The sequence below is a fragment of the Pseudophryne corroboree genome, chromosome 7, assembly GCF_028390025.1.
Source record: "Pseudophryne corroboree isolate aPseCor3 chromosome 7, aPseCor3.hap2, whole genome shotgun sequence".
Taxonomy (NCBI): Eukaryota; Metazoa; Chordata; class Amphibia; order Anura; family Myobatrachidae; genus Pseudophryne; species Pseudophryne corroboree.
The window spans coordinates 253238194-253264410 of record NC_086450.1 but is presented as its reverse complement, the minus strand read 5'-3'; the positions used below and the strand labels follow the sequence as shown (position 1 = coordinate 253264410).

Genomic DNA, 26217 nt, shown 5'->3' with positions numbered 1-26217 from the left:
GACTGTCACAGGACTAGGTGTTTGTGTACCCAAAGTAAACTATGAAATAGGTTCTCTGTAATTATGCAGATCTGGAAGGAGAGCTGAAGACATGGAACCAGACTGGTTGCTGGTTACCGGAGCACTATGGTCCAGGCTGTTAGCTGTGAGACTGAGAACTGGGCTGGTTACCAGTGAGACTGAGAACCAGGCTGATTACCGGCGTGACTGAGAACCAGGCTGAAAACAGGATATGGCTGTTCCGGGCTGGTTACCGGATATGACTGGTAGTGCTCTGTGAACCGAACTGGGTACCAGTGTAACTGGTAATGCACTGTGAACCGGGCTGGGTACTGGTATAACTGATAGCGCACTTTGAACCGGGCTGGGTAGAAAAAGAGCAGAGGTTTACAGGAACTAAGGTAATAGTGTTACCTCTAGGGAGCTCAGCTACTAAGCTCACACTGAGCTGTGTGACTCAAGGAACTGGCAGCTTCTGAAACACAGGTCTATACGTATACCTCTTGGTGATTGGTGAATAGAGTCAGTTGATTCAGGGAGTCTCAGGCTGGCACAAGATTGGATAACTCATGGTCAGGTGATCAGACCCTGTCACGTCAGTACTCCAGGTTAGGCTCTGATGTGGAGTGAGGCCTAGCTGGTCAGAAAAATTTTGTAGCCTGAACTTCTAAAAATAAACAGAGGATGCTGACTTTTAGGCCTAAACTCCAGAGATATGAACACATTGAAGAATCAAATGCTGCACACAGCTGATTACTCAGAGGAATTCCAAATCAGGTGGCTAATAAAGAGTAAGCAACACAGATCATGCTGAGCTGAAGCAAATGCAGGTTACAGGATATGCTGAGGTAAGCCACAGAATATGAGAAATACAGTCAGGATCATGACAGTATATACCAATATAATAAATGAATATATCAATAAGCGGAGTGTCTTACATGTGCCAGGCACTGTTGACTGACTTCTGTATGTCCCAAGCGTGATACTGCAAGGTTCTATCAGGGGTTAAAAGTCACTCACAGTATAGTGATAATTGTTATCACCACAAATTAACTTTTTGGACAAATTATTTATAGTGTGTAATTTAATGCTCCAAGAGGGCAATTCTATTCCAGGTGATGTACTGCCGACCACTACTGTGATGATCGGCTGCAAACATTTTGGCTGTTACGGTACAAAAATATCGCTATATTTCCAGCATGGACAAACTAGCCACTATGTGCCATTACGAAAGGCACATTGCGGCCATCTCCAAAATTGATTACCTCTATCGGTTTTACTAATGTCAATAGACATCTGAAATAAATCATGGATGTAAATACTGTAATACTATAAATACTGTTAGTGGATAGCTATAAACATTAGGTACCATGACAACAGTTCATGGCGATGATACACCTGGAATATATCGACTAAAGGACCTGATCTGTGAAGTTTGACCAACAACCTAATTCCTCAATAGCAGTCAGCAGCTTACGAAGTTTTTAATTAGAACACGTAAAGCCCCATAATTCAAAATACATATGTTCTGAAAATACACACAGCAATTATAACTTTACTGTGGAATTCATTTTTATTAACCAGATTTCCATAAGGCACATTTATGACAGTATGAAACTGCTGTGCAGATGTAGTTTTGGGACACCATTTACCTACTTATGTGCAACCCCTTTTCACAGGTAAGGGTATTCTTTTGTTAATTAAAATGTCTGCATTTGTGAGGGTGCAAGGATGGACTGAGTGCAGCAAAATATGGGTGGTAAAGCAGGCCCTACACGGAGAGCATTCTTTAACTCCTGGATAGACAGAGCATAAATGGAGTCATCCTGTTAGAATGGAACAGTACACATATACTTTCCAACATTGCCAGCTAGTAAAAATAAACAAAGTAGGCCATGCTCTCAAAGAGTGCAGTGTTCTGCCCCATACTATGCAGTCACATCTCCCAAAGTGAGTTATCAAGCCCTTTTCTTATAGCTTTACTTAGTTCTTGTCTCTTTTATATGTTGACAAAAATAATGGCACAAAACGTATTCTAAATCCAGTGTTTCTGCAGCGGGGTACACTGGTATTCCACAGGGAATAACATCGGGGTGTAGAGTAGGATCTTGACCCGAGGCACCAACAGGCTTAAAGCTTTGACTGTTCCCAAGATGCTCAGCGCCGCCTCCTCTATAACCCCGTCTCCGTGCACAGGAGATCAGTTTGTAAATTGGTGCCTGCAGTGCAGGCAGCTAACAGGCAGGGCTGCTCCAGCAGCCCTAAGAAGAGCTATTTTAAAAGGAGATAGAAGACATCAAGGGCTGCAGCAGGGGCACTCTAGTGCTAGATATCATTCTGATATCTCCTGCTGCAGCTCCATCACTTCCCCCAGCGGCGCTGTATACTTCCGCGTCCCTGGTTGCCGGGTACTTACAGCGGAGGCTCCAGTTCTTCACCCAGGGCGCACATACTAACCGAAGTTCTCCGGGATCGCATGGCCGCACTCAGGGAGGAGGTAAGAGGGTCGCGAAATCGCGAACCGGCGCGGCCATTAGGAGGCGTGGACACTGTTGCAGTACAGGGACCCCACTAGACCACCAGTGCAAGGGCACAGGTCGGATTAGGCTATAATCCATGTTATTAAAGTCCGCAGCACCCGGTGGTGAAGTCCAGCAAGGGGATAAGGCTCTGGCCTGTAGCCCGTCCCCCAGCCCCTGGGCACCATTTAGAGTAAATGTTCCCGCCCTGGAGCTGCATCTCTCTGTCTCCCTCACTCCCTGTCAGCGTTACACCCAGCTGCGCTCATTCTGAGACTGCTGGGTGATGCCATCTCTGTAAAGCTGCCTGCATCATCAGCGATGTGCATTTACGGGACACTTAAGGATTCTACATGTCATTTAGACAGTGTTAGTTAAGAACAAGTGCATACTTCAAGGTTATTTCGTACAAGTTCCCTGTGATATTCATCCAGTTTTTACTGTGCATTGATATCTGTTTATATACATAGCTTTACTCAGTAATAGTATTGCTAGTCCAGTGCAGTTTATTGTTTGTCATAATTCCTGCATTGTACATGTGACTGTCTGTGTGTGCATCTAGCTGCTGGGTGATCTCTTCTCCATGTATCTCACTCCTACTGCTATTCCTATATTCTGTAACCTGAGGGGGCTCAGTGCTTCAGGGTTATTAGATAATATAGGAATTTCACAGGATATACGTATTTTGTATTTCTCTGACGTCCTAGTGGATGCTGGGAACTCCGTAAGGACCATGGGGAATAGCGGCTCCGCAGGAGACTGGGCACAAAAGTAAAGCTTTAGGACTACCTGGTGTGCACTGGCTCCTCCCCCTATGACCCTCCTCCAAGCCTCAGTTAGATTTTTGTGCCCGGCTGAGAAGGGTGCACACTAGGGGCTCTCCTGAGCTTCTTAGTGAAAGGTTAGTTTTAGGTTTTTTATTTTCAGTGAGACCTGCTGGCAACAGGCTCACTGCATCGAGGGACTAAGGGGAGAAGAAGCGAACCTGCCTGCTTGCAGCCAGCTTGGGCTTCTTAGGCTACTGGACACCATTAGCTCCAGAGGGACCGAACACAGGCCCAGCCTCGGAGTCCGGTCCCAGAGCCGCGCCGCCGGCCCCCTTACAGAGCCAGAAGCAAGAAGAGGTCCGGAAAAATCGGCGGCAGAAGACATCAGTCTTCAACAAGGTAGCGCACAGCACTGCAGCTGTGCGCCATTGCTCCTCAGGCACACTTCACACTCCTGTCACTGAGGGTGCAGGGCGCTAGGGGGGGGCGCCCTGAGCAGCAATGTAAAACACCTTGGCTGGCGAAAATACACAACATATAACCCCCAGGGCTATATGGATGTATTTTAACCCCTGCCAGAATTCACCAAAAAGCGGGAGAAAAGGCCGCCGAGAAGGGGGCGGAGCCTATCTCCTCGGCACACGGGCGCCATTTTCCATCACAGCTCCGCTGGAAGGACGTCTCCCTGACTCTCCCCTGCAGTCCTGCACTACAGAAAAGGGTAAAAAAGAGAGGGGGGGCACTAATTTGGCGCAGTTTTGATAATAACAGCAGCTATAAAGGGAAAAGCACGTTATATAGTGGTATTCCTGTCTATATATAGCGCGCTGGTGTGTGCTGGCATACTCTCCCTCTGTCTCCCCAAAGGGCTAGAGGGGTCCTGTCCTCTATCAGAGCATTCCCTGTGTGTGTGCGGTGTGTCGGTACGATTGTGTCGACATGTTTGAGGAGGAAAATGAGATGGAGGCGGAGCAATTGCCTATAATAGAGTTGTCACCCCCTAGGGAGTCGACACCTGAGTGGATGAGCTTATGGAAGGAATTGCGTGACAATGTCAGCTCTTTACGAAAGACAGTTGACGATATGAGACAGCCGGCTACTCAGCTTGTGCCTGTCCAGGGGTCTCAAACGCCATCACGGGCTCTAAAACGCCCGTTACCTCAGATGGCGGACACAGACACGGATACTGACTCCAGTGTCGACGATGATGAGACAAATGTGACTTCCAGTAGGGCCACACGTTACATGATTGAGGCAATGAAAAATGTTTTGCATATTTCTGATAATACAAGTACCACTAAAAAGGGTATTATGTTTGGTGAGAAAAAACTGCCTGTAGTTTTTCCTGTATCCGAGGAATTGAATGAAGTGTGTGATGAGGCGTGGGTTTCCCCCGATAAAAAACTGATAATTCCTAAAAGGTTATTGGCATCATACCCTTTCCCGCCAGAGGATAGGGCACGTTGGGAAACACAGCCTAGGGTGGATAAAGCGCTCACACGCTTGTCTAAACAGGTGGCACTACCCTCTCCTGATACGGCCGCCCTAAAGGAATCTGCCGACAGAAAGCAGGAGAATATCCTAAAATGTATATACACTCACACGGGTGTTATACTGCGACCGGCAATCGCCTCAGCCTGGATGTGCAGTGCTGGGGTGGCGTGGTCGGATTCCCTGACTGAAAATATTGATACCCTAGATAGGGACAGTATATTACTGACTATAGAGCATTTAAAAGATGCATTTTTATATATGCGTGATGCGCAGAGGGATATTTGCCGACTGGCATCAAGAGTTAGCGCGCTGTCCATTTCTGCAAGAAGAGGGTTATGGACGCAGCAGTGGTCAGGTGATGCGGATTCCAAAAAGGCACATGGAAGTATTGCCTTATAAGGGGGAGGAGTTATTTGGGGTAGGTCTATCAGACCTGGTAGCCACGGCAACTGCTGGAAAATCCACATTTTTACCCCAGGTAGCCTCTCAACATAAGAAGACGCCGTATTATCAGGCGCAGTCCTTTCGGACCCATAAGGGCAAGCGGGCAAAAGGCTCCTCATTTCTGCCCCGTGGCAGAGGGAGAGGAAAAAGGCTGCAGCACACAGCCAGTTCCCAGGAACAGAAGCCCTCTCCCGCCTCCGCAAAGTCCTCAGCATGACGCTGGGGCTTTACAAGCGGACTCAGGCACGGTGGGGGCCCGTCTCAAGAAGTTCAGCGCGCAGTGGGCCCACTCGCAAGTGGACCCCTGGATCCTTCAGGTGGTATCTCGGGTACAAATTGGAATTCGAGACGTCTCCCCCTCGCCGTTTCCTAAAGTCTGCTTTACCGACGTCTCCCTCAGACAGGGAGGCAGTATTGCAAGCCATTCACAAGCTGTATTCCCAGCAGGTGATAATCAAGGTACCCCTCCTGCAACAGGGAAAGGGGTATTATTCCACACTGTTTGTGGTACCGAAGCCGGACGGCTCGGTGAGACCAGCTTACCTACATGTCCCAATTTACCCTTCTCACCAAGGGTACCTCAGGTTTGTGGTACAGAATTGTCACTATCAGTTTCAGACGCTGCCGTTTGGCTTGTCCACGGCACCCCGGGTCTTTACCAAGGTAATGACCGAAATGATGATACTCCTTCGAAGGAAGGGAGTTTTAGTTATCCCTTACTTGGACGATCTCCTGATAAGGGCAAGATCCAGGGAACAGTTGGAAGTCGGGGTAGCACTATCTCAGATAGTGTTGCGGCAGCACGGTTGGATTCTCAATATTCCAAAATCGCAGCTGATCCCGACGACACGCCTTCTATTCCTAGGGATGATCCTGGACACAGTCCAGAAAAAGGTTTTTCTCCCGGAGGAGAAAGCCAGGGAGTTATCCGAGCTAGTCAGAAATCTCCTAAAACCAGGCGAAGTCTCAGTGCATCAATGCACAAGGGTCCTGGGAAAAATGGTGGCTTCCTACGAAGCAATCCCATTCGGCAGATTCCACGCAAGAACCTTCTAGTGGGATCTGCTAGACAAATGGTCCAGGTCGCATCTTCAGATGTATCAGCGGATAATCTTGTCACCAAAGACAAGGGTGTCTCTCCTGTGGTGGTTGCAGAGTGCTCATCTTCTAGAGGGCCGCAGATTCGGCATTCAGGACTGGGTCCTGGTGACCACGGATGCCAACCTGAGAGGCTGGGGAGCAGTCACACAGGGAAGAAATTTCCAGGGCTTGTGGTCAAGCCTGGAGACATCACTTCACATAAATATCCTGGAGCTAAGGGCCATCTACAATGCTCTAAGCCTAGCAAGACCTCTACTTCAAGGTCAGCCGGTGCTGATCCAGTCAGACAACATCACGGCAGTCGCCCACGTAAACAGACAGGGCGGCACAAGAAGCAGGAGGGCAATGGCAGAAGCTGCAAGGATTCTTCGCTGGGCGGAAAATCATGTGATAGCACTGTCAGCAGTGTTCATTCCGGGAGTGGACAACTGGGAAGCAGACTTCCTCAGCAGGCACGACCTCCACCCGGGAGAGTGGGGACTTCATCCAGAAGTCTTCCACATGATTGTGAACCGTTGGGAAAAACCAAAGGTGGACATGATGGCGTCCCGCCTCAACAAAAAACTAGACAGGTATTGCGCCAGGTCAAGGGACCCTCAGGCAATAGTGGTGGACGCTCTGGTAACACCATGGGTGTACCAGTCAGTGTATGTGTTCCCTCCTCTGCCTCTCATACCCAAGGTACTGAGAATTATAAGACGGAGAGGAGTAAGAACTATACTCGTGGCTCCGGATTGGCCAAGAAGGACTTGGTACCCGGAACTTCAAGAGATGCTCACAGAGGACCCGTGGCCTCTACCTCTAAGAAGGGACCTGCTCCAGCAGGGACCCTGTCTGTTCCAAGACTTACCGCGGCTGCGTTTGACGGCATGGCGGTTGAACGCCGGATCCTGAAGGAAAAAGGCATTCCGGATGAAGTCATCCCTACCCTGATCAAAGCCAGGAAAGATGTAACCGCACAACATTTTCACCGTATTTGGCGTAAATATGTTGCGTGGTGCGAGGCCAGGAAGGCCCCTACAGAGGAATTTCAACTGGGTCGTTTCCTGCATTTCCTGCAAACAGGACTGTCTATGGGCCTAAAATTAGGGTCCATTAAGGTTCAAATTTCGGCCCTGTCGATTTTCTTCCAGAAAGAACTGGCTTCAGTTCCTGAAGTTCAGACGTTTGTCAAGGGGGTACTGCATATACAGCCTCCTTTTGTGCCTCCAGTGGCACCTTGGGATCTCAATGTAGTTTTGGGGTTCCTAAAATCACATTGGTTTGAACCACTCACCACTGTGGACTTAAAATATCTCACATGGAAAGTGGTAATGCTGTTGGCCCTGGCTTCGGCCAGGCGTGTGTCAGAATTGGCGGCTTTATCCTATAAAAGCCCTTACCTAATTTTTCATACGGACAGGGCAGAATTGAGGACTCGTCCTTAATTTCTCCCTAAGGTTGTTTCAGTGTTTCACCTGAACCAGCCTATTGTGGTACCTGCGGCTACTAGGGACTTGGAGGACTCCAAGTTGCTGGATGTAGTCAGGGCCCTGAAAATATATGTTTCCAGGACGGCTGGAGTCAGAAAATCTGACTCGCTGTTTATCCTGTATGCACCCAACAAGCTGGGTGCTCCTGCTTCTAAGCAGACTATTGCTCGTTGGATTTGTAGTACAATTCAGCTTGCACATTCTGTGGCAGGCCTGCCACAGCCTAAATCTGTAAAAGCCCATTCCACAAGGAAGGTGGGCTCATCTTGGGCGGCTGCCCGAGGGGTCTCGGCTTTACAACTTTGCCGAGCAGCTACTTGGTCAGGGGCAAACACGTTTGCTAAATTCTACAAATTTGATACCCTGGCTGAGGAGGACCTGGAGTTCTCTCATTCGGTGCTGCAGAGTCATCCGCACTCTCCCGCCCGTTTGGGAGCTTTGGTATAATCCCCATGGTCCTTACGGAGTTCCCAGCATCCACTAGGATGTCAGAGAAAATAAGAATTTACTTACCGATAATTCTATTTCTCGTAGTCCGTAGTGGATGCTGGGCGCCCATCCCAAGTGCGGATTGTCTGCAATACTTGTACATAGTTGCTGTTACAAAAATCGGGTTTTTGTTGTTGTGAGCCATCTTTTCAGAGGCTCCGCTGTTATCATGCTGTTAACTGGGTTCAGATCACAGGTTGTACGGTGTGATTAGTGTGGCTGGTATGAGTCTTACCCGGGATTCAAAATCCTTCCTTATTGTGTACGCTCGTCCGGGCACAGTATCCTAACTGAGGCTTGGAGGAGGGTCATAGGGGGAGGAGCCAGTGCACACCAGGTAGTCCTAAAGGTTTTTACTTTTGTGCCCAGTCTCCTGCGGAGCCGCTATTCCCCATGGTCCTTACGGAGTTCCCAGCATCCACTACGGACTACGAGAAATAGAATTATCGGTAAGTAAATTCTTATTTTTTCTCTGTGTTTTTCAGTCATATTTTACCGTAGAAATCCTCTGTTTGTTCTGTCACACTGCGCGGGGGGTTGTGTTAGGTATTATATCTGCTGATATTGTACTGTGTTGCCCGTGGTTTACGCTTTCATATCATGTCAGCTACAGGGGGCGATGGGTCTGGGGCTGATTCCGCCATGCACGGTTATGATGTCCCAGATGCATTTAAGGGTAACATGGCTGCTGAGGGTTCAGGTTTTGGGGGTTCTGTACCCCCCAGTCAGTTTGTAACAACGGGGGCACATCAGGGCCCGCCTTGGGCTGCCTTTTCTAATTTACCGACTACGCTGGTAACTAGACTTGCTATGGGACCTCCTGTGCCTTATCAGCCTTATATGGTCCCTGCGGTTGATCCGCCATGGACAGATGCTGTGTCCACTCAGTTACAGCACTTGAATAACTCTTTGCATAAACGTATTCCTGACCCTCGCCTGCCTAAGACTAAACCTAAGAAGTTCTCTAAGCGGGCTGTAACTCTCAATCCACGCATGTTCCGGATACCTCTTCCGATGAAGATGGCATGTATACTTACCCCACAGACTCTGATCATGAGGTTTCTGATGGGGAATCTGTTTCACAGATGGATGTTCCTGATCTGTTAGAAGCTATCAGGCTCATTCTTCAGATTGATGATGATCCTGAGCCTGCTATTACATCTAAGAAACCGGTCAGTTCAAACGTCAGAAGGTTATTAAATTGGTTTTACCTCATTCTGACCACTTGGCTGACATACATCAGGAATCCTGGGAGAACCCAGTAAAGAAATTCACCCCGCACAAGAAGATGCTAGCCTGCTAGCCCCTTGCGGCAGAATTGAATAAAAATTGGGAAACGCCACCACCGGTGGATTCGCAAATTGCTCGGCTGGTGGTGTCATCTGCTCTGCCTGTCACTACCGTCACTTCTGTCATGGAGCCGATGGATAAGCGTGTGGAGGGCTGCTTAAAAGCTATCTATACCCTTGCCGGGGCTGCGCATAGGCCCACCATTGCGGCTACTTGGGTCGCAGAAGCTATTGAGGCGTGGGCTCAGGTTATAGAAGCTGAGTTTCCATCCAATTTATATGAACATGGCAGACAATGTCTCTCTTATATTGTCACTGCATCTCATTACATTAAAGAAGCAGCTTCAGATGCAGGTGTTCTGGTGGCCAAGGCTGCTATGACATCCATTTTGGCTCGCCTTATTCTCTGGTTGCAGTCCTGGTCGGTGGATTTGGACTCTAAGAAAACCCTGGAGGTGCTCCCGTTTAAAGGAAACATCCTCTTTGGTGAGGATCTCAAGATTGTCGCTGACTTGGTGTCTGCTAAGACTGCATATCTAGCTAGTACTACTCCTTCCGCCCCGAAGGTTAAGAGTACTTCCTTTCATTCCTTTCGCCCTCCAGGTAAAGCAAAAGGTCATGTGTACCCGAAACAGTCTCACACTTCCAAAACCCCCAAGCCTAAACATGCCTGGGCTGTCCGTCAGCCGGCTTCCAAATCTGACAATCCTGCGGCATGACGGGGCGGGCCTCACCCGGGGGGGATCCCAGGGTGGGAGGCCAACTTCTACACTTCACCCAGGTATGGTTGAAGACCACTTCAGACGCATGAATACGGGAAGTCGTCACTCACGGATACGCTATATCCTTCAAGACACGTGCCCCTCCTCGCTGTTGCCTGATGGACATCCCTTCGGATCAGGTGAAGGCAACAACTCTCCGTTTAGTGGTACAATCCCTCCTGGACACCGGAGTGGTAGTGCCGGTGCCTCTGGCTCAGAGGGGCGGGGGTACTATTCAATGATGTTCCTAGTCCCCACACCGAATGTTTCCTCCCGGCCCATTCTCAACCTCAAGTCTTTGAACAAGTTTGTGAGGGTCTCCAAGTTTCGTATGGAGAGCCTTCGCTCTATTGTGCTGGCTTTGGAACCAGGGCACTATATGGTATCCCTGGATATACAGGATGCTTACCTGCATATCCGTATTGCCATGTCACATCAGCAATACCTGCGGTTTGCTATTGGTAATCTCCATTACCAATTCCGGGCCTTATTGTGTCAGCTTTCGACATGCTTGAGTATGCTCAATTTCATTCCCGCCCTCTGCAGGAACTGATTCTTGCCAAGTGGGACGACCTGCCTCACCGGATCAGGTCTCAAATGATCTCCTCGTCTCCGGAGATCCATCTGTCACTGACCTGGTGGCTGCAGGACCAAAGATTGAGCATGGGTCGTCCCTTCTGGATCTCCAACTGGGTCCTTCTTATGACGGATGCCAGTCTGAGGGGTTGGGGCACGGTGTTGGAGCAACACTCTCTTCCGGGTCGGTGGACCAGGGAGGAGTCTCTCCTCCCGATAAACATTCTGGATTTGCGGGCAGTGTTCAATGCTCTGAAACTGGCCCAGCATCTGGTACTGCACAGGCCTGTTAGAGTACAGTCAGACAACACCACCATGGTGGCGTACATAAATCATCAAGGCGACACTCGAAGCAGCAAGGCAATGATGGAAGTGTCAAAGATTCTTCAATGGGCGGAACGCCATCTGCCAGCCATATCAGCAGTGTTCTTTCCGGGGGTCCTCAACTGGGAAGCGGACTTCCTCAGTCATCAGGACGTACACACCGGAGAGTGGAGAATTCATCCAGAAGTATTTCAACTCCTAGTGGACAAGTGGGGCCTACCAGGTGTAGACCTGATGGTGTCTCGACATAATTACAAGGTTCCGGTCTTCAGAGCAAGAACAAGGGATCCTCAAGCGGCGTTCGTGGACACACTGGCAATTCCATGGAACTTTCGGCTGCCGTATGTGTTCCCTCTGGGGTCACTCCTGCCCAGAGTAGTGAGGAAGTTCAAGCAAGAAGGAGGAATCCTTCTTCTAATAGCTCCAGCGTGGCCCAGACGGCATTGGTTCTCAGACCTCCTCGTGTAGGGCCCTTGTGTTTACCAGGATTTGGCCTGACTGGCTTTGACGGCATGGCTCTTGAAGCTTCCGTACTGAGGGCCAAAGGATTTTCTGAGGCGGTCATTCAAATTATGTTGAAGGCCCGTAAACCGGATACTTCTCGGATTTACCATAGGGTCCGGAATTCTTACTTTGCTTGGTGCGCATCTAACAATCATGACGTTTACAAGTTTAATATGGCCAAACTTTTTGGCCTTCCTACAACAGGGCTTGGACTTGGGCCTTCATCTGGCCTCCCTCAAGGTTCATATTTCTGCCTTGTCGGTATGGTTTCAGACAAAAATTGCTACTCTGCCTGATGTTCATACATTTCACTCAGGGTGTTTTACGGATTCAACCTCCCTATGGGGGTCATTCCAAGTTGATCGTAGCTGTGCTAAATTTAGCTCAGCTACGATCAGGCACTCAGACATGCGGGGGGACGCATGTGTCCCCCCTTCCCCCCCAAGAAGTGCAAAAGCATTGCACAGCTGCAATGCTTTCGCATTTCAGGAGTTACTCCCGACCAGCGCAGCTCTTGCAGCTGGCCGGGAGAACCTCTTCACTGCCCCGGGTCGCAGCAGCTGCGTGTGATGTCATGCAGCCACCGCGGGCCAACACCCCAACGGTCCAGCCACGCCTGCATTGGCCGTACTGCGCCCCTAAACTGCGTCAACGCCGCCCAGCCCCCTCCCTCCCAGCGACTGCCTCTGCCTGTCAATGGCCGGCGCATGCGCAGATCCGACCCGATGGCTGCGCAGCGATAAACTGCAGCGAGCGATCGGGTCAGAATGACCCCCTATGTCCCACCTGTGGCTCCTTCGGATTTGTCAGTGGTTCTGAAGGCTTTGCAAGTGTCTCCATTTGAGCCTCTTGAATCTGCAGACCTAAAGTGGCTTTCCCTCCAGGTCTTGTTTCTGCTGGCTATTGCCTCTGCTAGACGGGTATCAGATTTGGGTATCTTGTCTTGTAGGGCCCCTGTCTGATTTTTCACCGTGACTGGACGGTTCTTCTAAAGCGCCCTGGTTATGTACCTAAGGTGGTGTCTTCTTTCCACCTTAACCTGGAGATTGTGGTTCCGGCCTTTGTCTGTCTGGATTTATCCTCCAAAGAGCGGTCTTTGGATGTGGTACGGGCTCTCTCGTATCTATGTGAAGAGGACAGCCTCCGTTAGGAAGTCTGATTCTCTCTTAGTATTGTTTGGTTTTCACAAACGTGGCTGGCCTGCTAACAAACAGACCTTGGCCAGATGGATTAGAATGGTGATTGCACATGCTTATGTACAGGCTGGCCTTCCAGCTCCCGCTACCATCAAAGCCCATTCTACTCGTTCTGTTGGACCTTCTTGGGCGGCCCGCCGTGGTGCGACCCTTGAACAATTGTGCAAGGAGGCTATGTGGTCCTCAGTGAACACGTTCATAAGGTTCTATGCTTACGATACTTCCGCCTCCCAGGATGCTTCCTTTGGACGCCGGGTTCTTGTGCCCGCTACAGTACGTCCCCTCCCATAAGGAACTGCTTTGGGACATCCCCAATGTTATTCCCTGTGGAATACCAGTGTACCCCGCTGCAGAAAAGGAGCTTTATGGTAAGAACTTGCCGTTGTAAAATCTTTCTGCAAGGCACACTGGATTCCACAGGGCGCCCACCCTGACGCACTTAGCTTCTTTGGGTTGGTATGGCATTAGCCGCTGATACCTTCTCCTGTCGTGAGAATGTGGTGTCTGTGGCTACTAACTGTTGTCGTCTCTTTTACCTACTACTGCATTGGACTGGTTGACAAAACTGAGCTCCTGTGCACGGAGACGGGGTTATAGAGTAGGCGGCGCTGAGCATCTTGGGAACAGTCAAAGCTTTTAGCCTATTGGTGCCTCGGATCAAGATCCTACTCTACACCCCGATGTTATTCCCTGTGGAATCCAGTGTACCTTGCAGAAATAGATTTAACAAGGGTAAGTTCTTACCCTAAATCTCCTTTTCTCAACCTCAACCCTCAAGTTTGACCAACAGGTCATGTACTGAGGATTTTCTGTCTGTAGAAGCAGCTGGAATAATAACTGATTCAGCGAAATAGATGAACTCACCTGTGCATCATTAAAGAAATCCACAAAACATGACCTATTGGTGGTACTTGAGGACTTGTGGTGATAACCCTTAATCTAAATAAAACGGTTAAATTATTTTTATTATAACTTTTTGCTGCTTCTACTATTCTTGATTATTCTTCAGTCTTATAATTCCTCATGTCATGTGTGTTAGCTCAGTGTAGCACTTACTACTAACTTGTATTTTTTAATATGCAAAGTTACAAAATTAGCTACTGTACCTTGATTTGCTGTTTCCATTTTTCAGTGGAATTTTATTTTTTTCCTTCTCAGACTGGAGCAGCCATATTTTCCAGCTAATGAGATGTTCTTCCTCGCTCTTAGTCACTGTTCATCCCTCCTGCGTCTGTGCATTATTTCTCGGAATGGAAGCTTCCAGGCTGATGCAGTTATGTCATTTGTCCACAAATGTCAAGAGCTAGTAATGTGCCATCTATTCACTGGAGAGACTCTAACAGCTTGTAAGAGTCTACAGCTTGGTATTATACAAAGGTATGTAAAATGTGGAGATGCATAGTTTAGCTGTAAAATAAGCTGCTATGGAAAAAGTTATTCTAAGGTGGAGCTAACTTTTTCAAACCGTAATCCTAGCTTATTTTTCTTACAAGTTTGGCACGTTCTACCATTTGTGCCAGTTTATTGATGTAAGGTATACAGATATGATCTCTTGCAACTTTCCTCCATTCTCTACAAGTCACGTTACACATTGTAGTTGAGTGCAGTACGACTCTGTAGCATCAAGGTTCTTTTTTGTTTGTGTTTTTCAGTACAGTGTGACTCTGCGTTTTGACTACATTTTGAGTGCAGTGTGGCATTTGTTTGAGTGCAGTGTGACTTGAGCGTCTTTTTTGTTTGTGTTTTTTCGCAAAAATGTGTCTTAGTTGCAATTTAATGCAGTAGGACACACAAACCGCTTCTGCTGAGTAAAATTATATGCAGCATGCGTATATTCTGTGTGTGACTGTATTTGCATACAAAATGCTATGCTACAGTGTTTTCCTGGAAAACACTGTAATGTTTCATGTCAGATGCAGATAGAACCGCTATTACACGCAGAATATAGACATGCTGCCTGAGCCGTAACTAGACTTTTTGGTACCCTGTGCCTGGAAGAGGTACTAGGTACTTTGGGGCAAATTTATTAAACTTGGTGAAGTGATAAAGTGGAAGGTGATAATGAACCAGCCAGTCAGCTCCTAACTGTCATTTTTCAAACCCAGCCTATGACATGGTAGTTAGGATCTGATTGACTGGTACTTTATCACCTTCCACTTTATCATTTCACTGAGCTTAATAAATCTGCCCCTTAGTCTGCGACCTGGCTAAGCTTGGCTTTAGTGATAAGGGAGCCGTGTGCTGGTTCTATCCTCTATGTCTCTCGGGAAGGGCTCTTTGTTGGTTAATTGTGCTTTAACCTTTTCCTGTGTGTGTGTGCTGTTACTACTGCAATATGTCAGGCAAAGATTGTGTATCATGCAAGCACAGTGTTCCTCTTCTCCAGGGGGTTCACTAGTGTGTACTCAGTGTAGTATCCCTTCTAAGGCTAATGGGGCGGAGCCAGCATGGCTGGACTCCATTCGGGGGATGATTTCCACCATCTCTACTAAATTGTCTCGTAATGAGTAGGAGACGCAATACTTAAGACAGTCTATGACTGAGATTATGCAAAAGGGCTCAGTACTCAGACCAGCGTCCCAGTCCTCTACCATTTGTCCGCTAAAACGTACTTTGGCCCATATCCTGCATTCTGACTCTGATAATGGAAGGTCTGAAATGGGGAAAGGTGATGTGGACATCAAGGTAGGGGTGGGTTCTCCCATCACAAGGTGTTGAGGCTCTCAAAGACGCTATCAGAAAAGTCCTAAATATTCCTGATAAGGTGACAGAGGTGTGTGAGGAATCTTTCTTTAATGTGAAGAAAAAATCCTTAGCCACTTTTCCTGTGTCAAAGGAGCTAAATAACCTGTTTGAGGAACTGTGGGTTAATCCAGATAAGAAATTTCAAATTCCTAGGCGGTTATTATCATCTTTTCCTTTCCTCCTTAGGATAGGAAAAAATGGGGGAATCCACAGATTGTGGATGCGTCAGTCTCCAGGCTCTCACTTAAAATAGTATAACCTGTTTCTGGTGTAGCCTCCTTAAAGGATGCAGCTGATCGTAAGATTGAGACTACACTCAAATCGTTGTATACAGCTGGTGGGATGGCCCAGAGACCCACTATAGCATGTGGGTGGATTACGCAAGCAATTGCTAAATGGGCTGGTAATTTAATTGAGGGGCTAGACACCTTACATCAAGAGGAAATTGTTTTACTCCTGCAACACATCCACGATTATGCGAACTTTATGGTGGAAGCCATTTTGGAGATAGGTTTGCTTAATACACGCACCACAGCTATGGCAGTGTCGGCATGCAGGGGTTTATGGCTACACCAGTGGACAGTTGACGTGGACTCCAAAAAAGGTGTAGAAGGCCTGCCTTTCACAGGTGAGGTATTATTTGGCGACGAACTCGACAAGTGGATTTTGCGAGCTAATGTGGGTAAATCCACATATCTATCTTTTACAGCTCCACCAGCTAGAAAGGCCTACTTAGGACCAAATTTGCAGTCCTTTCGGACTGCAAAGTTTTGGGGCAAGACCCGAGGTACTCCTACTGCCGCCAGAGGCAAACCAGCGGCTGCTTGTTTTAACAGAACAGAGCTCTGGCTCTGCCTCCTCAAAACTTTCCGCATGACGGTGGACTGCGATGCCTGGGAGGCAGGCAGGTGGGAGCCAGGCTAAAATTCATCAGTCCCACCTGGACAGGATCTGCCAGAATCCCTGGGTCATAGACCTTATATCCCAGGGATACAGGCTGGAGTTCCAGGATCTTCCACCTTACAGATTCTTCAAATCAGGCTTTCCAGTTTCACAAGAAGCAAGAGCCATTCAAAAACTGTTACAGATCCAGGTCATTGTTCCAGTTCCACCTCATCTACAAAACAAGGGATACTATTCCAGCTTGTTTGTAGTTCCGAAACCTGACTGTTCGGTAAGACCGATTCTGAATCTCGTCATTGAACCCATACTTACAAGTGTTCAAGTTCAAGATGGAGTGTCTGAGAGCGGCGATCTCAGGTTTGGCGTCTCTGGAGGTCAAGGATGCGTACCTTAACATTCCGATCTGGCCGGCTCATCAAGCTTATCTACGGTTTGCATTGCAGGACTGTCACTACCAGTTTCGGGCCCTGCCATTTGGTCTTTCCACAGCACCGAGGGTGTTCACCAAAATGATGGCAGAGATGATGATGCTACTCCGCAGACAGGGAGTGAACGTAATTCCTTACCTGGACGATCTTCTGATAAAGGCTATGTCCAGGGAGAAGTTGTTGAAGAACATTGGTTTCACGACCAGACTATTCCTGGATCATGGGTGGATTCTGAACCTACCAAAATATCACCTAGAACCAACGCTGAAGCTTCATTTCCTGGGAATGATACTAGACACAGAGTCTCAGAGAGTGTTCCTTCCCTTGGAAAAGGCAATGGTAATTCAGTTGATGATTCAGGCTGTCTTGAAGCCGACCTGAATCTCCGTACATCTGTGCATCCTCCTTCTGGGGAAAATGGTGGCTTCTTACATAGTAATTTAGTGTGGAAGGTTTCATGCGAGGACCTTTCAGCTCGATCTGTTGGACCAATGATCTGGATCGCATCTTCACATACATCAAAGGATTCATCTGTCACCAAAAGCCAGGATCTCTCTGCTGTGGTGGCTACATGCGTCTCACCTAATGGAGGATCGATAGTTCGGTATTCAGAATTGGATTCTTCTAACCAGATGTGGGCCTACCGCCTGGTGTACTTGTTTCCTCCCATTCCTCTGATCCTAAAAAATTTCAAAAGTATAAAAAGGAAAAGCATTCAAGCAATTCTCATTGCTCCGGACTGGCCGCGAAGGGCCTGGTATGCGGATCTTCTTGAGATGCTGATCGAAGATCCGTTGCCTCTGCCTCTTCGAGAGGATCTTCAGCAACAGGGCCGGTTCGTTTATCAAGACTTACCACAGCCACGTTTGATGGCATGGTAGTTGAACGGCTGATTCTAGCCAGGAGAGGGATTCCTGACAAGGTCATCCCAACTATGATCCAAGCCAGTAAGGAGGTAACGTCAAAACATTACCATCATATCTGGAAGAAATATGTCTCTTGGTGTGGGAGTAGAAAATATTCTTTGGTGGAATGTCATCTGGAATCTTTCCTGCTTTTTCTGCAGTCACGAGTTGATGTGGGCCTACACCTAGGCTCCATAAAAGTTCAGATTTCAGCCTTGTCTGTTTTCTTTCAGAAACAATTGGTTTCTCTCCCTGAGGTCCAGACATTCTTGAAAGGTGTTCTTCATATGCACCCTCCCTTTGTGCCTCCCACGGCAACTTCGGATCTCAATTTTGGTTCTGAAATTCCTCCAGTCGGACTGGTTTGAACCGTTACAGTAGGTAGAAGTAAAATATCTTACGTGGAAGATTGTCACGCTGTTGGCCTTGGCAAGGCGCGTATCGGAGCTGGGGTTGTTGTCTCACAAGAGCCCCTACTTGATTTTCCGTGAAACAGAGCTGAACTGAGGACTCGTCAGCAATTCCTTCCTAAGGTGGTGTCGGCATTTCATATCAACCAGCCAATTGTGGTTCCTTTTGTTAACATAGTAACATAGTATCTAAGGTTGAAAAAAGACAATTGTCCATCGAGTTCAAACTATTTGTGGTCTCCTATGCACGATTATTTTGTAAAAAATTTTGACTGAAGTTGATGACTGCCGTTACGTTTTACCCCTCTTTTTTATAATAACCATAGTGCGTGACTATGCCCCGTAACCCTGGATATTCTTATCCATTAGGAATTTATCTAACCCATTCTTAAAGGTGTTGACTGAGTCTGCCATTACAACTCCCTCAGGCAGGGAATTCCAAACGCATATTGTCCTTACCGTAAAAAAGCCTTTACGCCGTATTGTGCGGAATCTCCTCTCCTCTAACCTGAGCGAGTGTCCACGAGTTCTCTGTGTTGATCTAACCAAAAACAGGTCCTGGCAAGATCTGTATAATGTCCCCTTATATATTTGTACGTGTTGATCATGCCCCCTCTTAATCTCCTCTTTTCCAGTGTAAACATGCCTAGTCCTGCAAGCCTTTCCTCGTATTCCAGTGTCTCCATACCCTTAAATAGTTTGGTCGCCCGCCTTTCAACCTTTTCTAGCTCCAGGATATCCTTTTTGTAGTAAGGTGCCCAGAATTGTACACAGTATTCAAGGTGTGGCCTCACAAGTGATTTATATAACGGGAGTATAATACTCTCGTCTCTAGCATCAATTCAATGTTTTATGCATGCTAATATCTAATTAGCCTTCTTTGCTGCAGTCCTACTTTGGGTACTACTGCTTAGTTTGCTATCTATGAGGACACCTAAGTCCTTTTCCAGTACAGAATCCCCTAATTTTACCCCATTTAGTAGGTAGGTGTTATTTTTGTTCTTGTTACCACAGTGCATAACCTTACACTTGTCTGTATTGAAGTGCATTCTCCATTTCGCTGCCCAAGCTTCTAATTTAACTAAGTCGTTCTGAAGCGACTCAGCATCCCCCTCCGCATTTATAACTTTACACAATTTGGTATCATCTGCAAAAATTGACACCATGCTCTCTAGACCTTCTGTTAGGTTGTTAATGAAAATATTGAACAATAGCGGTCCTAATACTGAGCCTTGCTGCACACCACTTAGCACTTCAGTCCAAGTTGAAAAAGATCCATTAACCACAACGCGCTGCTCCCTATTATCTAACCAGTTTTTGACCCAAGTGCATATTGTGCTTCCTAGCCCTGATTCTTGTAGCTTGTAGATAAGTCTCATGTGTGGTACAGTGTCGAATGCTTTGGCAAAATCTAAAAAGATTACATCCACCTCTTTACCCTGATCTAGGTTTGCGCTTACTGTTTCATAAAAGCTAAGTAACTTGGTTTGCCAGGATCTGTCCTTCCTAAACCCATGTTAATTCCTTTTAATGACCTTATTGACTTCAAGGAACTTCTGAATACTATCTCTTAGAATACCTTCCAATACTTTCCCCACTATAGATGTAAGACTAACTGGTCTATAATTACCTGGTTCAGCTTTACTTCCCTTTTTGAATATAGGCACTACTTCCGCTATACGCCAGTCTTTGGGAACCATACCTGATATTACTGAATCCTTAAAGATCAAAAATAGCGGTTTTGCAAGTTCAGAGTGAAGCTCCATTAGAACCCTTGGGTGAATACCATCGGGACCTGGTGACTTATTAATCTTTAAATGTTTTAATCTGTCACAGACTACTTCCTCGCTTAAATAAGTACCTATCAGTGGGATATTTTCATTATTGAGATTGTGTTAGTCCCTGAATTGGGTCCTCTCTAGTAAATACTGTTGAAAAAAACTCATTTAGTGTGTCCGCTATGTCATTATAATTTTTGCTTAAGACTCCCAACTTGTCTCTTAAAGGGCCTATACTCTCCTTCTTTAATCTCTTGCTATTAATGTATTTAAAGATGTTACTGACATCTTTGCTACTTCAAAGTCTTTGGACGTTGTAAGGGCTTTGAAGCTATATGTAAAGCGAACTGCTTGTCACAGGAAATCGGACTCACTGTTCGTTCTTTATGATGCCAATAAAACTGGGTGTCCTGCTTCTAAGCAGTCAATTGCATGTTGGATCAGGTTCACGATTCTGAAATCTGTACAGGCCCACTCTACTAGGTCTTCCTCTTGGGCGACTGCCAGGGGGTCTCGGCATTACAGCTCTTCCGAGCAGCTACTTGGTTGGGTTTGAACACGTTTTCCAGGTTTTACAAGTTCGATACCTTGGCCTCTGAAGACCTTCAGTTCGGTCAATCGGTTCTGCAGGAACCTCAGCACTCTCCCACCCGGTTTGGGAGCTTTAATACTTCCCCATGGTACTGAATGGATTCCCAGTATCCCCTTGGACGTAAGAGAAAATAGGATTTTTATTGCCTACCGATAAATCCATTTTTCGTAGTCTGTAGGGGACACTGGGCGCCCGCCCGGTGCTTCGTTCTTCCTGCACTGTTACTTGGTTAAGTATTGTTGTTTGGTTCAGCTGTTGCTGTTCCTGTTTTCAAGTTTGGTTAGCATGGCTTTCCTCTTGTTATGGTTGTGCTGGTTTAAAATCTCACCACTTTCCTTATTTATTTCCTCCTCTCAAAGTATGTCCGTCTCCTCGGGCACAGGTTCCAAACGGAGTCTGGTAGAAGGGACATAGAGGAAGACTCCAGCACACGTTATCAAACTTCTATAGTGCCCATGGCTCCAAGAGGACCTGTCTATACCCCATGTTACTAAATGGATTCCCAGTATCCCCTACGGACTGCAAGAAAAGGATTTACAGTAGGTAATTAAAAACCTATTTATGCTGTTCCCTATAATAACGGATCCAGTGTGGCAATTAGAAAGATGTTTGTGGAGTATCACTAGTGCAGTAGGGGAACACATTACATTTATTAAATAAAGGTGTTCCATTGGAAATGGTCATTTAACCCTTTCGGGGCTATGGTATCCAACATATAGATCCATTTAGATTTTAGCTTAAGAAGCAGTGCATCTCTGTCATCTCTTCTCAGGCTTGATGGTACATGGTCAATTAACCTGTTTTTAAAGTCTGTTAAGGTGTCATTAGCCTGTATCCAATGACGCGGTACTGGTTGATCTGATGTCTTTTGTTAAGAGTGCGGCTTTTATTGTAGACCGATGTAGTGCCATTCATGCTCTGGCAGTCCTGATAGTTTTACCCACGTAGGTCTATCCACATGGGCACATGATGGTGTATATCATGTGGGTCGTTTGACAAGTATGAATGTGCTTGATTTGATATGTCCTCTGTGTATGGGTGTGAGATATATTGGCTTTGAGAATATTAGCAAACATCCAGGTAAATTCTTACGGCGACGACAACCAGAAAGTTCAGGCAGTTATAAATGCCTGGACTGCACAACGTGTAAACATAGCATTATTGGAGAAACCTTTCACCTAGCTTTGCAAGGGCAGATAGTTCAATGAATAGAGCGTCTGACTGCAGTGTCCTAGGGTTCCAATCCCAGGCGCACCAGCATCCTGAAATGTAATAAAGGATAGTGTGACTGAAAGGGTGGTATTTAGATTGCCAGCTGTTGGGATCCCAGCGCACAGTATACCGGCGCCGGAATCCCGACAGCCGGCATAACGACATCTTTTCTACCTCTTGGGGGTCCACGACCCCCCTGGAATTAGAATAGATAGCGTAGCGCGCCACTGAGCCCGCAGCATGGCGAGCCTGCTAGGGGCTCATTTGTGCTCGCCCAGCTGTCTGTTATCCGGCGGTCTGGATTCCGGCGCCGGTATGCTGGCCGCCGGCACACCTAGTGCGGGGCTGCATATAATTTTAATCAGCGGAAGCTGCTTGTGCGTCCTATTGCATTACATTGCATCTAAGATGCATTTTTGTGACAAAACACGGCATGGCACGACTTGTAGGGCTGTTTAGCATGACTTGCAGCAAGGATGTAAGAGCATATCTGTAGCATCTGTTTATCACCAGTTTTATTTAAGTCTGGTTCATAATAGATATTCTGAACAAAGTATGTTATCTAGTAGATGTAACTTTCGTCTAGTAATGCAAAATATTTGGCATAATAGAAATTACAGTGTAGGAGAGCACTAACAGCTTGAACTGGATGAACAAATTGTCTTATTTCAACCCGGGAAACTATGTTACCATTAGACTCCATAGTGATTGTAACAGACGACCCTAGGGCTGCCTATGGCTTGCAGCCCCCAGCTCCTTTGTGTTTTGTTGTTATATTTATTATACCTAAGAATGCTTTTTTAAAAGGCTTGCTGATATGTATGTTCTTACAGATAGGGGTCTCATGCATTGACTCAATTTATTATTTTAACTTACTAATATCAAGGATAGTGTGCGGACGCTTTTTTTCATCCACTAGGGGTCACTGGAGTACTCTTGGGATATGGACGGGGCGTTAGCAGGATAGGCACATTTAAATATTTAAATTAGTAACTCTCCACCCCCCTCCATACTCCCAAAGTACCTCAGTGTTTTTTCTGTGCTCAGTCAGGATAGAGCACACGTGGAGAGAAATTTGTCTGGGTTTGGAGAGTTAACCAAATGTTGCAGTGCAGCTAAGGTGTTACGGCTTACATAAATGTCACCACATTTAAGACAAAAAATACCATACAAAAAGTTTAAGCCTTCTTAACACACTCAGCGCAACTTAGTCTCAATCTTCATTTGTATTTGTATAGAGTGTAGTCCGGGCAACCACAGACAGGATGTCCTGTTCTTATGACATGACGATTTATAGACCAGAACAGAAGCCATCCTGGGATGTGTAGTTTATTTACATCACTTTCTAGAATGAAACAAAAATGTCAATTCTGTGTCTCATTTGTAATTCCTGATAACAATTGTTACTGCTCTTGCTATGTTATTAGTCAAACTGAATTAACAATATAGCTCAAAGACTGATCAAAGAAGATCCCAATGTTTTTTTAGGACATGTTCGATTGATTTATGTTGCATATTGAACTCCGTGGTAAATGCCCATTCAAACTTATCTATCATACTACTGTTACCCATTGTCTGATTAAGGTTTGCGGTTACAACACAGATAGAGTTAATCAGGCAATGGTTAACAGTAGTATGATAGAACGTAATTATTTACTATCAAAAAGAGGACAACATAAAAAGAAAGATAAGTTCGAATGAGCATTTAACACGAAGTTATACAACATAAATCAATCGAACATGTTCTAAAAAAACATTGGCATCTTCTGAAAAAAGATCCAGTTATTGGTACTCTTGTACCCAAGAGACCATTTATATTTACCACAGAGCCCCCAATTTAAAAACTAAGTTAGTTTCTAGTGCCTTCCAACCGCCACCCCAGTCGGGAAGAACCGCTTCCCAGGGTTTCTATAGGTGCGGCTGTTGCATTGGCTGTAGAAATGTGAAAGGCGACGGGATTAGCAAAATCAAAAAAGTTTCAATTAATAATGTGGATGTGGATATGAGAAATTTCATAACATGCGACACCAAAAATGTCATATATGCCATTAGATGCAAGTGTAACCTATTTTACATTGGGAGGACATCGCGTCCCCTCAAAACACGAATGGGAGAACACATCAGGAATATAAAGAAAGGACTGGAGACACATTCCTTATCCCTCCATTTTAAGAATAAACATGACTCGTCAATTTAAGGCATCACTGTTTGTTTGTTTGTTTGTTTGTTTGTTTGTTTGTTTTTTGGTATAAGACACGTTCAGAGTACACTAAAAAATAGAGATACAGCGAGTGCTTTAGCAAAAATGGAAATGAACTGCATATTTAACTATAAAACCCTTAGTCATAATGGACTAAACTGTGACTTTGAACTCAAGTGGTTTCTGTAAGACTTTCACATATGCGGATGCACATGTGTGTTCATGGATGGATGTTTACGTGTGTGTTTATGTAGACATGTATATATACACATACTATTATCTTTAATATACAGTATCTCTTTGGGTGTAATTCTGTGGTCTGGTAATGAATGGTATTACCTTACCCAGTCTTTGAGCTGTATAATTAATTCAGTTTGACTAATAACAACTGTTACTATGGTATCCGGAATTACCAATGAGAGACAGAATTTGCGTTTTTGTTTCATTCTAGAAAGTGATGTAAATAAACTACACATCCCAGGATGCCTTCGGTTCTGGTCTATAAAACGTCATGTCATAAGAACAGGACATCCTGTCTGTGGTTGTCCGGACTACACTCTCTACACAAATCCAAATGAAGATTGAGACTTCCGCCAGTATGCGGGACGTCGCTTCCGCCATCATGCGGAACGTCTCTTCTGGGAATAACATCAGGTTGACTACACAGCAAATCAGCAAGTGGACTACACTTCCCATCAGCCCCGGCATGTGCGCACTTCCGGCCAGCGCAGCTTTGTGATTGTTTAGATTTAGAGCAATACATATTGTCTATGAGGGTTATTTGTATCATGATGTAAAATATCATCAGTTTAGCTTTTTATATCTTATAATAAGTTTGTTTTAAGGCTTTTCTAATGAGATTTCCATTTACTTATAAACTAATTGTGTGATGTTATATCCTGCTGTAATTTTATTGGCTACTCCTACTATAAATACCTTGCTCCTGCACACTGCACATTATCTTGATAAAGGTCACATGACCGAAACGCGTTGATACTGCCATCACGAGTGTGAGTAGCTACAATTTTTAATTCCATGTGAATTTTTCTGCTTTTTATTCGTTTTTATGATTCAGTTATTTCATTGACTGTCATTCATCCTTTGTGGATGGTTTTTACTGTGGACTTCTTGTAAGACTGTTTTTGTACAAATAAATTTGTTTTTATGAAAACCTATGGACACATGTTACTTTGGTGGATAAGGACTGGAGAGAGGGGCACCCCACTGGCTGTGTAAAAAAGATACCTTGATAGGAGCAGCACTTCGCTTCTAAAGCCCAGTACCCACGGGCCGATACAGGAGAGATGTGCGCTGAGCGAAGCGCTCGGCACACATCTCTCCTGCCGCTTAGCACAGCGCGATCTGTGCTGAGCGTGCGGGGGGAGACGGGGGGGCCGCTCATTTCACCCAGCGGGTGAAGTGAGCGACCCGCTAGATTGGCCTGCATGCAGGCCAATCTAGCAGCAGCGATAGCGATGTGCGGGGCCGCGCATCGCTATCACCGAGGGGGCTACACACGGAGCGATCATACTGATATTATAAGCAATCTAGTCAGATTGCTTAGAATATCGGTCCGTGAGTACCCCCCTTTAGTGTGCGTCAGGGTACGAGGTGTATGTGAATATTGCACATTTAAAGATACCGAGATGTGTTTGCTGTCTTCACTGTTCCTGTGAGTGTTGGGTACGCTCTCTTCTGTGCTAGTTACCTCCGGCCCCCATACGTACCTTAAATCTCGTTAACTTAGATGTACTGTATTTAAAGATACCTTGATGTGTGTGCATTTTCCCTTATTTGTGTGAGTGGAGTATGCTCTGGTCCAAATATTTATGATAATCACATTGATTGACCTTTAGAACGTACCACACATTTCTGTTTATTTTTATGGTGAAATCGAGAGTATAAGCCACTCAGTTGGGGAACTGATTGGTGAAAAACAAGTCCTGAAAAGATACCTTTATAGGAGTCCTCACATATCGTGCAGTGTGAGTTTGGGTACGCTGTGTGTCATACCCCAAAGATACCTAGATGTGTTTGCAGTCTGCAACTTCTTTGTGAGTCTTGGGGTACGCTTTCCATCAAGTTATCTTTTATTTAGTTAACCCGCT

At 46.1% G+C, this 26217-nt stretch overlaps 1 protein-coding gene across 5 annotated transcripts in view; it reads left to right on the top strand.

Moving 5' to 3' along the window:
* The window catches only part of FBXL18 (F-box and leucine rich repeat protein 18), a 328848-nt gene that overhangs the window by 212121 nt on the left and 90510 nt on the right, over positions 1 to 26217 (top strand). For 3 of the 5 annotated variants that reach the window (XM_063934098.1, XM_063934099.1, XM_063934097.1), the window contains one exon: positions 14095 to 14313. In XM_063934098.1, the coding sequence (XP_063790168.1) occupies positions 14095 to 14313 (219 nt within the window). Of the gene's footprint in view, positions 1 to 1584; positions 1680 to 14094; positions 14314 to 24560; positions 25238 to 26217 lie in introns of those variants that run through there. The other 2 variants (XR_010182033.1, XM_063934100.1) reach the window with 2 other exon arrangements.